General features: G+C 27.9%; 3 protein-coding genes and 1 pseudogene across 3 annotated transcripts; 1 reads left to right on the top strand and 3 right to left on the bottom strand.

Moving 5' to 3' along the window:
• Positions 1-3,427: 3,427 nt before the first annotated feature.
• On the top strand, positions 3,428-12,840 carry LOC112692675 (KN motif and ankyrin repeat domain-containing protein 2-like; the record flags this gene model as incomplete). The annotated part of the gene is given in 6 exon segments (XM_025567416.1): positions 3,428-3,519; positions 10,119-10,251; positions 10,341-10,451; positions 11,132-11,344; positions 11,488-11,688; positions 12,334-12,840. Coding segments are annotated over 6 exon segments (1,005 nt in total), but the record flags the coding sequence as incomplete, so codon positions are not given.
• On the bottom strand, positions 4,550-5,418 carry LOC112692667 (annotated as a pseudogene).
• A 1,353-nt stretch (positions 12,841-14,193) lies between the features above and the next one.
• On the bottom strand, positions 14,194-14,786 carry LOC112692005 (the record flags this gene model as incomplete). Its single annotated transcript, XM_025566512.1, has 1 exon — positions 14,194-14,786. A coding segment is annotated over exon 1 (549 nt), but the record flags the coding sequence as incomplete, so codon positions are not given.
• Positions 14,787-16,056: 1,270 nt separating this feature from the next.
• Positions 16,057-17,052, bottom strand: LOC112692179 (zinc finger MYM-type protein 5-like). Its single transcript, XM_025566753.1, has 2 exons — positions 16,897-17,052; positions 16,057-16,509 (listed from the first exon to the last, which is right to left on the bottom strand). Exons 1-2 carry the CDS (start codon positions 17,050-17,052, stop codon positions 16,057-16,059), a joined length of 609 nt encoding a protein of 202 aa, XP_025422538.1.
• Between the last annotated feature and the right edge of the window lie 1,956 nt (positions 17,053-19,008).

Here is a 19,008-nt window from a genome sequence, read left to right on the forward strand (position 1 = left end):
TAAAAATACACACATTTTATACTGAAATATACATCTTTCTCCGGCTATTGACGTCATTTAACAAGACTGATGGTAAATTATGATAAATTTCAAATAATACATTAGTTGTTTTACTTTAGGTACTATTTAAAAATGATTGATTGATGGTGGGTGTTTCGTTTTTTATTTTAGGTACTGAATTGAATGAAAGGTTAGGTTAATTGAAATGAATAAAATAGGTGTATTTTATAAATTATTTATTCACACAGTTTTGGTTATCATGACATTTTGAACTGTACAACATTTCTGTTGCATTGCAAGCACATTTTTTAGTGCCGCAACCAGTTTTATAGTTGCATCGATTGAAGCCTTGATGACTAACTATTCCTTGTCCTTCGGCTTCACTTAATGTTATTTTCCAATCTTTAATATTTTTATGGCTTCAACTAGGTTTATACATTTTACTTAACTTGGGGAAATTTGTGCTCTAGTATATTTATGTTTCAATGCGTCCTATTCTGTACCTGGTTCAAACACTCGGGTACTTATTTTATTTAAAGTTAAATAAATATTATCAAATCAGAATTAACTAGCATAATTTATACGTCATTTTCACAAAAAAAAAAGTAATAACACAAAAATAATAATAGAATTATCTATCTGATTTCATCATGATATTTTTAACTAACGAAGCTTTGTTGAGCACCACTTATCGTCCACACTGACATAAATGTATTGAACATCATTCTCCGACTAAATTGGGAATTGACGTCAATAACTAGCGAATGTCTACATTTACAACAATTACCAATTTTTAGGTTTTTACCCGGGAACAACGTCATTTATCATGTTTACTTCATTCACAGTAACATATTTATGATTATAAAAATGTATTGTAGTTACGAATAGTGTATACGTATCACATTATACTATTGTCAGATCGTCATTAAGTTTGGTCTTATTTTTTTAACAGTAGATATTTTAAAATGCCTACAATATTATTTGTGTTTACAAATAGTGTATACGCATGATCCTGCAAATTATTCGAGGGATTATAGTAGGATATTAATCATGATGGAATAGTAATTTGTGTATACCGTATAGATGATTCGGGAGGGCATGGCTCGTAAAGTCGGAATATTTAATCATGAGATTTAGTACATTTGGTTTAAAACGTACCTACCTACCTATTTTATCCGTTTATCTAAAACAAACAAATGGTTTTTCTACAGCTTAAAATATTATGAAGCACGCACACCTCTGAAACGTAAAATAATATAAAGATGTATGATGAAATTCCACGTTCGATTTTTCAGTGCGCATACTAATCCATATATGTTAGTTTACACCGCGTGACACGTATTATCATAAAAACGTAATGTAGCGGTTGAAAAGAAAAACAGAAAAAAAAAAAAACGCTGTTCAAAAACAATATCCGTTTTGCGGATAACCTCAATAACGCGCGTATAATAATGAAATACATGGTTTTCAATGCACGTATAGGCGCAGCCGGTTGCGAAATATTTCACGAAGAAAATAAACCATCGGGACGGAAATGAGTATACTACATAGCGTCCTTGCAATGACGTGTGCATAGATTTACATACACATACGTTCGGAAAGAAATTTATGATAAAAAAAAACTGCCCACTACATAATATGTGATATGTTGATTTGAGCATCACGCCGTCGTTGGAAACCAATAATGTAATATTGCAAATAGGTACCGACCGGCGATACAATAGTATAATTGTTCTCGGATACCGAACCTGCGCTACGTATTAGATATTATTTATTACTATTATTATACTATAGAAACTAGAATTTAGAATATCTATATATATATATATATATGTATCAATGGATAGGATTCAAAAATTAAATATCTGTGTATTATATCATCAAGTGATTTATTTTTTAATGACCATAATAAAAACAATGTTTAGTAAAACAGTCCATACCTTCGAGTACATACGTCATAATTGCTCGGAGTGTAAAAATCAAAATCGATTAAAAATGCTGTTTTTATCTTTGGTTCGCTCGATTTTAAAATATGGTTTAGTAATTCGGAACCCTACCTAACAATTTCTTAGACGAATAATCAAAATCGAACATATCCAGAATAGGTTTTTACATTTATTTGTGAATAAAACAAAATGGGTATATCGCTTGAGCGGTCAAATTTAATAACGAATCGCTTAAAAGGAGAAGAATAAATAATGATGTGCTTTGGCTGTTCAAGTTATTTAATTCCGAATCGATTGTCCCGAATATAACTACGTCGAATACCCATAAATGTGCATTGTGTTAATTCTCGAGTACCTCAAACATTTAACATACATACCTACCGCCATAATTGCATCCATTCGCTTCGATTAATAAAAGACTGCTAATTTCAGGCAATCCATTGAAACACTATCAATTTTTTCAATAATTACTCAACCCGGTTAACTAACTCGAACCATAAATAATTTACTTTTATTTTGTTATTGATAATTAATCATATTGTTTATAAATATTATTATCACACACAACAACAAATATTATTTCACTTTTTTTTGAAGAAAATATATTTATTTGTGTTATTGCCTGTTAAAAATCAATTTTAAAATCTATTTCACAGCTTAAAAACATTAAACTATCCGATCCCCGGGATACTCGCCATCCTTTTAAATTGAGACACGTACCTCAAATAAAGTCCTTCGTTACGTCACTGCCGGAGGCCTCTGATCTAAAATACATTACGATTATTTTACCAACATACAATACAATTATTTTACTACCTATGCCATTACCTCGAACGTCTTACATCCGAGATTAGACAAAAACTCGAAAAATAATCGAATACGTTTTGCAAAATGTATGAATCTTAGAACTTGAAAGTTTTGTCGGTTATATCACAACAGCATATTTATTTTTTATTCGACTAGGAGTAAATCTGAATCGAGAATAATGACTGAAAATGATTTTCCTTAAAAGTACGCCGCTGTGAATCCAATCGTCTCTGTCTTAAAAATGAGTTACAAATATATTTAACAGTTATTTCATATATTCATATATTATGCTTAATATGATCCTAGTGAATCATAAAAACATATTTTTTATTCAGAGAATCTTTGTTTAACGAATTTTGGGTTCTTTATACTTTTTACGTGTGCATGAATACAAACATTAAATGATTGCAGTCATATTATTTATGATTACTTAATTATATGTAAACGTAAGTGCGTACATATAAATATTATTTAAACGAATTTACACGTCATAATTGCGTTTGTTTCTCTTATGAAACTAATGCAACTGTAACTCGATTAATGTTATCAAAAACAAAGTATAAACAAGTACCTATACACAACCGGTCGTATATCATTTTGAGTGCTGATATTACATTAATTCTACGTTAACGCTTGAAAAAATATTTTAATTTATATTTTCGTTTTGTTTTAGGATAAAAGAATTATTGTCTTCGACGCTAAAACTTCAAAATGGACTTCCTGAAGCGGATGTGAATTTCAAACCTATTCAAGATGATTTGAACAAGTAACTATATTATTTCACAAAGTCCGTATAAAAATATAATAAAAAAATATATATAAAATTGTTTATTATTTCTCAAATATTATTAGATAACTAATTTATATTAATGAAATAATCATAATACGAAGATAGCTATTTCAATAATAAAAAAAAAAAAAAACATATGCTTTAATATAATATATTAATATGTAAATTTTTAGAATGAATAGTTAGTATAATATTCGTTAAAAATAATAATTTATTGATTTCTAGGAATAAATCAGTAAAAAATTATTATAATTTAACAATATACAAATACTTGAAGATTAACGTACATTAGTACCTGCATTTAGTTATAATTGTAAATACAATCCACTTAAAGTAAATAAATAAAAATATATTTTTAAAATAACGTTTTTATGTCCTAATGTAAGTATACGTAAATTAAATTTTAATGATTTGGTTAAGATATAGGATGAGGAAATTGAATTTTTTTTTAAATACTTAACAGTAATATGTAAGATAAGTTTAAAAAATAAAAATAAAAATACTTTCTCATACTTTCATCATATGACATATATATATATATCGTAATATTCATATTCATTGTATATTTTAGATGGTTTATAAGTTCAAGGAATTATTCATTTGTATTCAAATTAAATAAAAAAAAGGGATAAATATCATGATTATTATTAAAACAATTATAAACAGCAATTTAATTACTAAAAACATTACATGTATAATTTTAAATTCTATTATTTTTAAATTATTTTATCTAGAATCACCGACAAAATATCGCCTGTAAAATATTGCGTGACCAAAATATCGCAACTAAAATATCGCGAACCATTATATCGCATGGAATAAATATCGCCAGTATACATATCGTCAGCATGAAATATAGCAATAATTTAATTATAAATAAATAATATATTTCAAGCATATAATATTGTTATATTAATATATAGAAGAATTGATAAAAATTATAAAAATATGTATAATTTAATAAAATTCATATGAGTATTAAAAACAAATTAAACATGTATATTAATTAATGGAAGTATATATTCAATGAAATACCTTGAAGATAATCTTCAAACTCTCGATTATAATAATCTTCTACTACTTTCTTTACTCATTCAGCTCAACTGACTGTCTTGTTCTTTTTATTTGACGTATTTGGATTTCCTACTATACTTTGACTTATTTTAATTTCCGTTAGGTTTTGTTGACGTCTCAAACCATTTATAAATTTATAGATTGAAGGATGTTGAGCAGAAAGTAAATTAACAAATTCGTTGTTAAATCCTTCACAAATATTGTTTGTTATATCCCAGTCACTTTGTATTGCCTCATATACATTCCATAAAGGTATAGGAAATAACGGAGGCTATCTTCGCCCCCGTTTTATAGTACCAATCTAAATCTCCTCAAAGTTTGTTAGGAAAGGAAAAACAATCTGATTATTTTTAACAAAAAAAATCTAATTTTAATATTTTTTTATAAACATCACAAACATCTGATGGTGGTATAAAAGCCAGAGAGCAAAATAACAAATTTTTTAAGAGAAAATTATATTTTCTTTGAACAACTTTTTCATTTCTGGAATAGTTTGTATTTTTTTCCAAATAGCTTTCATTAGTTGAAAGTAGCAACCCCGTTGTTTAGTAGTTAAAAAACACTTACTTACTTACTGTACGATTTTTTAGAAACCATTTCGAAATCTGTCATGATAGAGTCTGGTTCGAACTCTTAATGTTCATCTGCTAGAAAATTAAATAAAATATCGTTAGCTTGTTCTGTTCTGTGAGTTATTATATTGTACATCAATGGGAATATGGACTTGTCATTTAATTTTCTGTGAATTACAAAAAACTGATTAAAAAGTGGTGGAGCAGATTTAAATGTTCTATCCGCATACCATTGCAAATATTTTTTTAATATTTTCAAATTATCCTTAGTAAAAAATACTAAAACACGCATATTTTTACTTCCAAAGTCAAAATATAAAAAATTTTCTTTTTTATCTGTTATTTGATAACTGATAAGGCTTGTTATCAGTCGATTTGTTATAATAATTTATAATAAAGAGTAAAAACTCAATTCATTTTATTTATATCAGTGTTTTCTACGAATGATAACAACGTTGTGTAACAGTTTTATAAATAATATAACAATAAATTACCGTATTCATTTAAATAAAACGCAGTTGAAAATAATACTTAAGTGTAATTTTATAGTGGGTTACACTGTTTGGCCGTAAGATTGTAGACCACCTAAAATAATACCTGCATAATAATGCTGTAGGTTTACACTAATTGGCTTGCTGAAGAAAAATTGTTTGAAAATTTTGTCGTGGCTTACATCAATTGACACTGTTTTAACAGTGTAGCTTACACTAAAAAAAATTAAATTAATTCGAATTTAGACTGGAACTAATCATCTGAGGATTACAATATTTGGCCACAATGTGTATTTTCTCTATAAGAATTCATATAAATTTAAACCTGAAATTCGAAAAAAATGAGGGTTACATCAATTAAACTATTAGCCGACGGCATTAATGCATTGCTAGATAAAATATGAATACGATTAGATAAGATAAAGTTAAATGCAATATACAGACGCGATAATAATGTACGGCGATATTTTTTTACGATATATTGGTTTCGTAATGTTTTTGTTGCGATATTTTGGTCACGTGATATTTTACCGACGATATTTTGTCGGGGTGCCTATATTAATTTTAATTTAATTAACTTTTTATAAATTATGATAAACGAAATTCTATCGTCATATGATGTGACGTGTGACGTATGTTCATAAGATTTTCATACCAAATATCATCTTTTTTTTTTATTAAGGGGAAAAAAAAGGAAAGCCTTGATAACGGGACCATTGGCTTTTTTACAAGGGTACTTAAACTAAGTTGTACGATTTAATATTTTTTTATGAATAATAATATGTTTTGAATAGCTTCTATGTCTGAGCCGAGTGCGCCGTGAAGGTGCTCAGGTATGTTGTGTTTTATTCGGGCCTCTTGAGTGTCTTTGCATTCTGTGATGATGTGTTTGATTGAAGTTGGGTGTCCACATGTATGACATATTTTGGGAGGTTCTTTTTTCATGAGATGTGCGTGCATGTAGTATGTATGCCCTATTCTGAGGCGATTTAATATAACTTCATCTCTTTTTTTGAAGAAAACTGGGTTATTCCATTTTTCTGTAGTTCTTTTTATTTCGTTTAATTTAGTGTCCATATTTACCCATTCGTTTTGCCATTTGTTTTTAAATCGGTTGTATATAATTGTTTTAATATCTTTGTCTGAGTTTATATTCCAGAGAGTTTGTTGATTTAGATTGTTCGCTTTTTCCTTGGCTAGTTTGTCCACCCTTTTGTTGCCAGTTATTCCGCAGTGTCCAGGTATCCATGAAAAAATTATGTTGTTGCTAAATGTATGTGTCAAGTTGATAATTTTACTGACGATGATATTATCGTTATTAATATTACTAATGCTAGTTAGAGTGCTCATAGAGTCTGTAAAAATTACATACTTTTTATTTTGCAAGTTAGTACTTATTATATAGAATAGAGCTTTATATATAGCGATGCTTCAGCTGAGTATATGCTACAATAATCGGACAGCCTCTCTGAGAGCTCGGTCTGTTGGATGACTGCCGCAACACCTACGCCATTGTCTGTTTTTGAGGCGTCTGTGTATATATGTATGTGGTCCGATAATTTGTTTGATACTTCATAGAATAAATTTTTGTATTTATGAGTTGATGTTTCTTTTTTGTTGTAGTGCGCTATTAACATGTCAAATGAGTATTTTGTCGTTGTCCAAGGTGGTTTTATGGGTACTTCTCTAGTCATTATATTATTTATTTCTAATTTAAGTTCTCGTTCTATCTCTTTAATCCTTTTGTATATGGGTCGTATTAATTTTTGGTTGTTATTAAAAGTATTTTCAAATCTGTTGTTGAAAATTATGGAGTACGTTGGTTTATTCGGGTCAGTTGCTGTTCTTATTGCGTATTAAAGCATAAGCTGATTTCTTCGACTATTAAGAGGTTGTTCTCTCGTAATATTGAGTATGCTATTAATGGGGCTACTTCTAAAGGCACTTGATGCTATTCTTAGGCCAGCATTATGGATAACATCAAGTTTTGCCAGTATTGAGTTTTTCGCTGTCATGTATAGGGTTGATCCGTAGTCCAAAATTAATCTGAGAGATTTGTATATATTTATAAGGGTCTTAACATCTGCTCCCCATTTCGTACTTGTGAGTACTTTGATAATATTCAATCTTTTTTTTCCTATGTCATTTAATTTTTTTATATGTGCTGTCCATGTAAGTTTTTCGTCGAAGGTAAGGCCTAATATTTTTAAGTGTTTTGTATAAGGAATTATTTTGTTATCCATTTTAATGGTAAGTTTTTTATTAATTCTTTTGTGTGTAAAAATTATTGATTAAGATTTCTCAGGTGAGAATTTGAATTCTGTACTTTTACTCCATTCAAATAACGAGTTTGTGTATTTCTGAAGTTCATTTTCTATAGTGCCAATACATTTATGTCGTACGATGATATTGCTGTCGTCCGCATATAATGTAATTTTTCCAGGGGATGGTATACGTTTAGCTAAGTCATTTACTGCTATTAGAAATAATTTTACACTTAAGGAGGAGCCTTGGGCAATCCCGTTGTTGAGATTATATGACGACGAGTTTTGTCCGTTGACAGCAACTTCAAATGTACGATTAGTTAAAAAATTTTGTATTAAGTATAGAATGTTATCTTTAATGCCCCAATCAAGTAAGATTGAAGTAATTTGATGTCTCCATGTCATATCGTATGCCTTTTATATATCGAAACTCATCAGTCCCATGTATTGATTACATGCAATTGTTTCGCATATTTTTGTCTCAATGTTTATGAGGCAGTCATAGATAGATCTGTTTTTCTGAAATCCAAATTGTTCTTCTGCGAGTAGTTTATTTTTCTCTAGGAACCAGTTAAGTCGGACGCTGATTATTTTTTCAAATATTTTGCTCATTGTACATACAAGTGATATCGGCTTGTATCCTTATACTAAGAATTTGTTTTGGTTAGGTTTATGTATTGGAATGATGGTTGCATGTTTCCATTTTTTTGGGAACTTGTGTTGTGTCCACATTATATTGAATATTTCAAGTAATGTAGTTTTTCCTATTTCGGGTAGATTTTGTATAAATATAAATAGAATGTCATCCGGTCCACAGCAGTTGCTCTTTTGCTCACTAATAATGTTGTCAAGTTCTTTTCTTGTTATCATTAAATTTAGATATGGTGTGTCATTATGTTCAGCTGCGATTTAAATTCTCTGAGATTTATATTTTGTTTTTCAACTTCCGATTTGTAAATTATAAAATTCGGGTCAAAGTTTTTATCGTCGCTTACTTCCTGGAAGTATTTACCGAGTGCGTTTGCTATTTTTTTAGGTTCTGTAATAATGGTTTTATTATTATTGATTCTAAGTGATTTGATAACAGTTGAATTTTGAACACCTTTAATAGATTTAATTTTGTTCCATACTATATTTGGATTTTCGCGGCAGGATATTGATGACGTAAATTGGTTCCATGAGTTTGTTTTGCAATTTTTTATTATGTATTTAGCTTTAGCTCTTTGTTTTTTTAAATTCGATTAGGTCGATTATATTTCTACTTTTTCGGAATTTATTTAAGGCTTTATTTTTTATTTATTTTTATTTATTATTTTTATTATTATAATTCTTGTTCTACCCCCCATTCGAGATTGGTTGATATATTTACTGATGAAAAGGATAGATCTATAGCGGACAAGGATCCATTCGCAGCATTGAAATGTGTAGGACTTCCGTCATTTAGCAGTGTGATATAATTATAGTCTAGCATTTTTTTCTATTTTTTTTCCTCTCATATCGATATGATTGCTTCCCCATAGAGTGTTATGGCTATTAAAATCGCCGGTTAGTATGTGGAGTTGTGGTAGTTGATTGATTATATTTTCTAAATTTTCAATTTCAAAATCGTGTTGGTTTGGAAGATATATGTTACAGATAGTTATTTTTTCTTTTGTGAAAACGGTTATTGCTGTTACTTCAAAATTGGAAGTAATTTTAATTTCTTCAGAGGGGAAGGATGAGTTTACGTTGATGCGCCTCCGCTGGCTCTACTTCTAATGGAGCGATTTTTTGAGTATCCGAAGTAGCCTTTAAGTTCGGGTGTGTGATTTTCGATGGTATTTGTTTCTTGTAGGCAGATAACAAGTGGTGAGTATTTAAGAATTAATCTTTTAAGGTCGTCAATTTATTTTATGGAATCCGTTGATATTCCATTGTAGTATATTATGATTTGTATTTATATTATTTGATATTATATTATGCATGCTAAGTATTGTATTATATGTGGGTATGGGATACAGGTTATTTATGTATGTGTTTCGGTATATATTTTGTATGTGAGACATTGTTTTGCGTTGTGAAGTGATTAATTACATATATAAAAAGCTATAAATGATGTATACAAATTTATTGTTTGAAACACAACGAGTTTAGTAATTTTAAAAAAAAAATATTTCATTAACTGATTATTGTAGGAACGGTCCGAGCAAAGAAATGAAAGGTGCTTTGAAAGTTTTGAACCATTCTCTGAAGAAAACATCAGCCACTATATTACCAAGGACTCAACTAAAGCAAGCAATAGATATTGTCCGAGAAGAATGGTTTAAGGTGATTATTTGTTTTCTAGTTAAATTTATTATTGTAAACAACCTGTAAGCGTTGAATGCAAAAAAAAAAAAAATAAATATGTTTTTTAGGTGGCGAGTTCGAGGAATTGCGCCGGCCACCTTGTAAGGAACTATGTCAACTGGTTCACTTCATACTCGCCGGTTTTATTGGAATTTATAATCAATATGACAGACGCTGCGGTAATTATTATTTCTATTCACTCTATCACATCCATTTCGCAACGATATTAGAGTAAGACACGTGCGATTGATAACAGATCATTGACAATATTTATTATATTATTATTGCTAATGAGTCAATGTAAATTATAGAACTTTTTGGCTACGCCATAGACGTTTTTTTTTAAACGTACTTTGAAACGCAAATTGAGCACATTTTTATATTTCATAGTTATTCATTTAACATATTTTTAGGACTCATAAATATTAAATGAATTGAAATACTAAATACCTTTGAATATTCGTTAAGCGTGAACTATGCTTATTTTTATAACCGATTATTGATTTAAATGTAAGATTTGATTCTACATTTTTCTAAACATTAAAAAACAATGTCTATAAATGCGTAGATAAAATCAATGTGAAAAAAGTTTTAAGTTAAATTGTTAAAGAAAATACTAATATATAATAATATTTGTCTAAGTTGGTTTGATATATTATTTTGATAAAAAAAACACAAATTAAGTATTAATTATTGTATCATTATCATAGTTAATCTAGAATCAAGATGCTATTTATTTGAATTGGTTATTTGAGTGTATACAGTTGTGTGATTTGTAAATAGTATGTTCTAAAGCTTTTTAAACATACCTATATATAGTCTCATAGATTTTTTTGAATTTAATTGTATTTTATGTTAGGGAAATACTGTATTACACTATGCGATTTCTCATGGAAATTTCGACGTCGTATCAACCATAATAGATACAGGCTTATGTAATGTAAACTTGACTAATGACGCGGGATATTCGAGCATCATGCTAGTTTCATTGGCCGAAATAAAAAATGACGCCGAAATGAAAATCATTAAAAGACTGTTCCAATGCGGTGATGTAAATCTGCAGGCTCAAAAGGTACGTATTTAAAAGTGTATTAAAAAGACGAAATAATTTTTAAAAATCACAAAACCTGTTTTAAGAAAATTGAGATAAAAAACGATCAGCCTACAACAGATATATTTTGTTAGTAATAAATTTATATTGGTTTTTGTAAACAGCATGGCCAAACGACACTAATGTTAGCAGTGTCTCATGGTAAAACTGAAGTAGTCAAATTACTCTTGGAATGTGGAGCTGACCTTAATATGCAAGACGAAGACGGCAGTACAGCTTTAATGTGCGCCGCCGAACATGGTCTACAGGAAATCGTCAATATACTATTGTCTTGTCCCGAGTGCGATGTATTAATCGCTGACAATGTAAGTATATTATTGGTTTATCGACAGTAATTGTGTATAAATATTACATAAGAAATACAGTAAAAACAGTATAGTCGAAATATTATTAACATAGAAGTACCTATGTCTAAAAATATTGAACTTATTTTAAAACATCGCAGTTGACTTAATGACAACATCTATTGTATTTATTTTATACCCAGTTATCATATATCAAATTCTATAAATATTTGATCAAGATAAAATAATCATATTTTTATAATTTTTAATACATTATACACATATATATATAATTGTACAAATTCTAAAAGCAAATTAATGCACAGTTTCTATAGGATATTCTTGTTATTTTTAATTATTATGTACATACATTATATTTACATGTATATGTAACTTACTAATTAATAATAAATAATAATGCCCAAATCAGTTTAATTAAATATTTTCCAAAATTTAAAAAGATACAATAAATTTAAAAGTTCCAAAACAGCCATGTACCTTATACATGTATATATATTAATGAACTTAAATAATTGAACAATTTATGATTAATAACTATATAACTATACTTAAAAAAAAATTCAGATTTTAAAAAATTCTCAAAAATGTATATATTACTCAATTTTATTGATTATTTATTCATTTTTTTTTTTTTTTTTTTTGTAGGACGGAAGTACAGCACTTAGTATTGCTATGGAAGCAGGGCATAAAGAAATAGGTATAGCTCTGTATGCTAAACAACATATATTATCCAGAGAAAATTCACCATTCAATCTGTCAAAAACGAAAAGATCAAGAAGTGCAAATACTGTGATGCCTTCTACTTTATCTTACTCACATTTATCACTGAAAAAATCACAAAGTCTACAGCCCCGAGAATATGCAACTTTATCTTCCATGTTAAAAACCAGGACTCCTTAACAATCTTCTCTTTATATATATATTACTTAATTAACCTAATAGGATGTCTATTTAAACTTTATTATAAAATGATTAGCATCAAACTTTTTTTGTTATTTTCAACATTTTTAATATTATATTATGTAAATTTCACTGTGGGGATCATAAACCCATAGTAAGTCAAAATAAAAACAATGTATAGCTATGTCATTGCCAAATATCTAATACACATAGCAACAATAAAATAAAATATTTAAGTATAATTGTTATTAATTATTTTTTAAATTTTATTTTTAACTAATGTGTTTTCTATGGTTTATAATATAAACAACTATGATCTTTAAACCAGATAATATGTTTTGTATTGCAGCAATCTAGGAATTAAATATTATTCGTATAAAAATACTTTTTATCAGAAAGTAGACCCTAAATGCTTTTAATTATAAAAATATAAATAGCTTTTTATCATGTAGATGATTAAATTAATTAATTTTTTTTAGCCTAAATAATAAATTGAAAAATACTTCATTGTAAAAAAACTAACAACCTTTCCTTAATTTATTTATACAACTATCAAATCAGCCATAAATATAGTTTACTTAACATCTTCATGTTTTAAGAATAGTTGCTTAATTCGCACTCCTACTAATTAATTAAAATCTAAAATCTAATTAAAGAAACGATAGTATTATGACTCATGTATGAAAATTATTAAAATTGTTTGTTTTTTTTTCTGAGGAAAAACGGTTTATATATTGTATTCATAAATGTTAACGGTGTTATACTTTGTTTATATTATTATCAGTGTATCATAGATTGTAATAGGCAGAATAAAAAATGAATAAAATAAGTAAATCATCTCCAACGTAATAAATATTAAATGTAATACTTAATATAAACCACCTATCAAAAAGAGTCATTGCATTCAATTCTCATATGTTAGACGCAGTGACGGTACATATTTTGGGGCCCCGGGCAACTTTTTTGGGGGGACTTAATAATTATACCATACGATGATACTTAAATATTTATACTTTTTTTTATGCAGCTTATTTATATATGAATTACTTTTGTTAAGTAGTGAAAAAAAATGTATAGTACATCTGTAAATATTAAAAAAAGTTTGTTATCCATAGACTATCTGATTAGGAAAAACTTACATAACGAGCATATTAAATGTACAAGTTACTTAAATGTTTTTTAAACTATAGGTAATAATAAAAAATCATTTGAATAAAATTAAATACTCAAATAATAATAAAAATGATTAAATATATATTGTATAAATTAAATAAATATTACATTGGATTTTAACCATAGCTTTTACCAAACCTTTTTTTTTCTAGTAACTTATTAGCTCGCTTATTAGTCTCAAATGTTGGTATTTTTACTAACTTTACTAAGTATTAATAACTATCTCGTAATTATGAACCTACCATGGTAGAAACTATGGAATATGGATAGGGGCAAAACCACAACAGAGATATAAAACGTTTAAAAACGTAAAATGAAAAATATAAAGAATAAATATAAAATATATTAATGAATTTCATAAATTTAAATGTACATTAAAAGTAATTAAAATAATTTTTTTCTTGTTTTTTTGCCTGCAAATTCATTTATAATATCATCATAATTAATTTTATCTGATATTGCTTTTTCAATTGATATTATAGACAACCCGGTAAGCTGTTCTTGGCTGATCCTATTGCGAAGATAATTTTTTATAATTTTTAACTTAAAAAAACTTCTCTCTGCGCTAGCTGAAGTGACTGGAATGGTTAAAAGTATCCGAAGAGCAACACTAATATTCGGAAATGAACCATTGGAATTTTTAACTATAGAAAGTACTTCAAGAAGAGTTTGATTCTCATAGACAAGAGATCTGAAGATTATTAATTCTGCATATAAATCTAAAGCATCAATATCTTTTGAATCTCTATCCGTCAAACGGTTTTGAAGGTCCATACAATGTTTTAATAAATCTGAATCTGCCATTTTTGTTAATTTCCCTATTCGAAATAAAAACCCAAAGTCATCTTTATAAGATTCAAGTTGTTTAAAGCGGGTTTCCATTGAGCTTATTGCTTGATCAACAATATAAAAAAAATATTCTTGTCGAAATATTGTTTCAGCATCATAACCTCTTTCATCTTCTACTTCATAATTGAACATTTTCTTTTTTTTTCTTAAACGAAATGATTTAAAATTAGCTTCAATGTCATTTTCTTCACAAATTTCTTTTGCTGTTACTATAAAGTTTTCAAACTCTATTTGTCTAAACAATCTTAAAAAAATTAAAAGACTTTCCAACATTTTATTATAAATGTCTATATCAATATTTCTACCTTGTAAACTTTTGCTAACAACATTCACTTCTATTAAAATACTATACCATATCACCAAACTGAGAACAAATTCAAATGTACTAATTTCATTAGCTAACGATTGAGCTTCACTCTTTGACATAGTATCACTTGCTTCTCTAGATACTTCTTCCAAAGCTTCTATGATATTTGGAAGTTGATAACGAAGGACTTTCACACTATTTACACGGCTCTCCCACCTTGTCTCTGACCACTTTTTTACTGTTAATAATTCACAATGCTTTTTAAAAATATGGCATCGACTTGTTGAAGCAGAAAATATTGTATAGACACGTTGAATAGTTCCAAAAAATGTCGAAGACTGAACTGAACTTTTCACAGAATCTCTAAGAACCAAATTCAAGTTGTGTGAAACACAAAGCGTGAAAAATGCTCTAGGATTTTGATTAATAATTCTAGTTTGAACTCCTTGATATTTCCCGACCATATTTGAACCATTATCATAGGCTTGACCTCTGCAATCCATAATATTAATATCCATCTTGTTCAAATTTTCTAAAAAAATATTAGAAAGATTTAATCCTGTAGTTGTGAAAACTGGAATAAAATCCAAAAAGTACTCTTCAATATCAGGAGATTTTGACTGATCATCATCATACATATTTACTACTCGGATCATGAGTGACAATTGTTCTGCAGGTGTGCAGTCCATGATTACTGTGTAATATTTAGCTTTTTTTATATAATCAACAATTTTTCTTCTGATATTATTTGACATTAAACTAATAAATTCATTCTGTATTTCATGACCTAAATAATGCACATGTGTTTCAAAATTTGTAATTCTTTTAACATGTTCTATAATGACGGGATCGAAATTGCTTAACATTTCAATTGCTCCTAAAAAATTCCCATTGTTTTTTGTAAATAATACATCTGATTGTCCTCTAAAGGCATTATTATTTTTTGCTAAGTAATGAATGACAGATACTATTCGTTTAATAACATCCCTCCAATGCATTTTTTTTCTCCATTAAAACCAAATTTGTTTTGTTGATAGTTGTATCAGTTGATATCCTTAATTTTAACTCGTTCCAGCGTTGTATAGATTTATAATGTATTATAGATCTTTCATGCGACTTCAATGTTTCCGAGAGGTGTTCTAATCATTAAAACCATTGTTTGCTAAACGGCAATCATAATTATTGTCATTAATAATTTCTTCACTAAAAAGCTTACAAGCAAAACAATTGACATAATATTTAGTCATAGAGTACACTAGCCATTGACGATCAACTACTTCATTATTGGGCAATTTACGGTAGTAATAATAAACACTGAACCTTCTTTTTGGATATCCTTCATTAGGTGGAAAGTCACAGTTTTTTATTTGCATAGGACCCAACTTAACAATTTCATATTTCATAATATGAGTTAATACATTAGGCCATGTAGAAAGATCACTCAAATCATAAACTTCGACGTTTTGACTATCATGATTTGTTGAAACAGAGTAATTTTCTTCTTCTATACTTGAAACTGAGAAAGTAGTTGGTCTATTATTGTCTGAACTTGTACTATTAGATTTGATTTGCATTTTAAGATTTTTTGTGATCTATAATAATTTAATGAAAGTACTAATATTTAATTATTTTTTATTTGATAATAATCATTACTTACTTAGACAAATGCTAATATATACTTCTAAATATTGAGAGTGATCTTATTTTTTTTTTTTACATCTTTATACAAATTATAGTATTTAAAAATAAGTTAAATGTATGTTAAATGTATTCTAATGTTTTTTTAACAAATAGCTTAATTTGATATGTATCTTTTTTTATGATTCAATAATTTTATTGTAACAAAATAATTCTCTTTTAATAATGAATTATTTAAATTGTTATATTAGTTATGCTTATGTGTATACATTATGTACACAAAATACTTAAATTTAGTAGGCACCTATATCTAGTATTTATAGTAGCACTAACATACTAACTTCATCATCATTTATATCAACCATAGGAGTATTTGATGAGTCAAAATATTTATTTAAAGATCCACGCTGTGTATTCAAAAATTCATCTTTTTTTTGTTTTTTGGCTCTTTTAAGATTACCAGACAAATATTTTCTGTACTTATCTTTGCTAGCCATTATGTATTAGTGATTCAAAATTGATAAAATTGAATATAAGTACTTATGTATTAATCACTTGAAGATTATTAAATATCTAAAACATAATTTGGAAATTAAAATTGTTATCCTATAAATAACTAAATGATTATTACTTCATTATATCATTATTCATTTATTAAAAAAATTATATTTACTTTTTTTGTTTAATTGTTATTTCCAAGTATATAAAAATGGATTCATTAATTCTTATGAAAAAAGAAAATTAAAAATCCCATCTAAATTGCAAGTAGGTTCGATAAGTCATATACCAACGTTAATAGAAAAAATTTTAATGAAGAATGATAAACAATCATTGATTTTATAGTACCTATGATATCAAACAAATAATATAAATATTTTTCAATAAATGCACGGTGGGAAGGAATAACGAGCTATGTAACACTTTTTCCGATTTCATATTTTTACGGAATCCCGTGGTGATGCTATGGAGCAACATCGATCTATTTTAAAAATCGTAAAATTCCTAAAATATTTTTATCATACACAATCACTGTGTACAAACTTCACTGTTTACAGTAAGTTGACACGACGCGTGACGTGCAGAAATCGCGATTGTGCAAAATACATTTGAAATAATTTTAACTTTCATTCATAAATGAATCAGTTCACAAATTAATATAATAACGGTCAAGTTATAAAAAAATGGTCCAATATGTAATAACGTGCTACATGCGTTCCAGATAACATTTAAATAAATTTGTACATACATTTTTCGTTTTTAGTCGTTCCTGTACAATTTATGAATTGCAACATAGCATCTTATTCACGCCCACCCTTCAAATAGTAATTAATCAAAACAAAATAATATAATAATTAGGTACCTCATAAATGCTTGAAGAACTTTTCGATTTTTTCTCTTTTGTTATCCCATACACGTCGATCAATATTCAATTTAACTATTATTGACAGCAGAATGCAGACTGCAAACATAAGTACTATGCACTATCACACGATTCACGAGCATAGTTTTAATGCACAACACGGAAAATATAATATATCAGCAATAACAATAATATCATGATAGATAACCATCACGACAATTTCGGGTTTATGTTTCTATTTTTAAACGTCAATGTACACAATATAGTATACCTATTATAGCCGATGACACGAAAATTTCCCTGACCACCATACCCGTGTACCATACCACTCACGGAAGCCATGGGTTCTCAAGCTAATTATTATTTATTACATTTTAGTTTTGATTGTTTTGTAAAAAAAATTAATTTTTTTTATTGTTGGTGTTTCTTTTTAAGCAGTATACATCCCGGGGTCCTACCAACCTCGGGGCCCCGGGCAAATGCCCGGAATGCCCCCCCCCCCTAGCGCCATCACTGGTTAGATGTTTAGATCAGATAGAAAGATCATTAGACTAGAAGCGATTTTAAAAGAGGAATATTAAACTTCAATTTTCATTAACAGATTTATATCAATCAAATCTTATTTAATTTACCATGACATTACAAAGTAAACCGTCCAGCACTGTCACTGAACTGCGTACGGTTTTTGATAATATGGTGTATGGATTTTAAAAAGTCATCAACAATGAAACCCCAACAGCCTTATTGTAAAAATAATATTATTTAGAAATGAATGTTAGACGGCGTTGTGTATAGGCAATCAAGAGACATAGGTACCGTTATAATTTTTATTTTATAACACACGTGCATGCGAAATGTGTATACACGCACCAACTTAAAATTCAATTTATATCTAATAAATATTTGTCGTTACTTCAAGGGAAATATAAAACGATTATTTGATTCTCACTCGTAATTACAAATATACCCCAAAATATATGACATTTTTATATGCATGCAATAACTGGTTTTAAATGAAAACATTTACGTTAACACTACAATGGAACCCAGTCGAAAATAATATTAATAAATTGTATATACTATAATATTATAC

Source organism: Sipha flava, unplaced genomic scaffold, assembly GCF_003268045.1.
Source record: "Sipha flava isolate LNK unplaced genomic scaffold, YSA_version1 116_pilon_pilon, whole genome shotgun sequence".
NCBI lineage: Eukaryota > Metazoa > Arthropoda > Insecta > Hemiptera > Aphididae > Sipha > Sipha flava.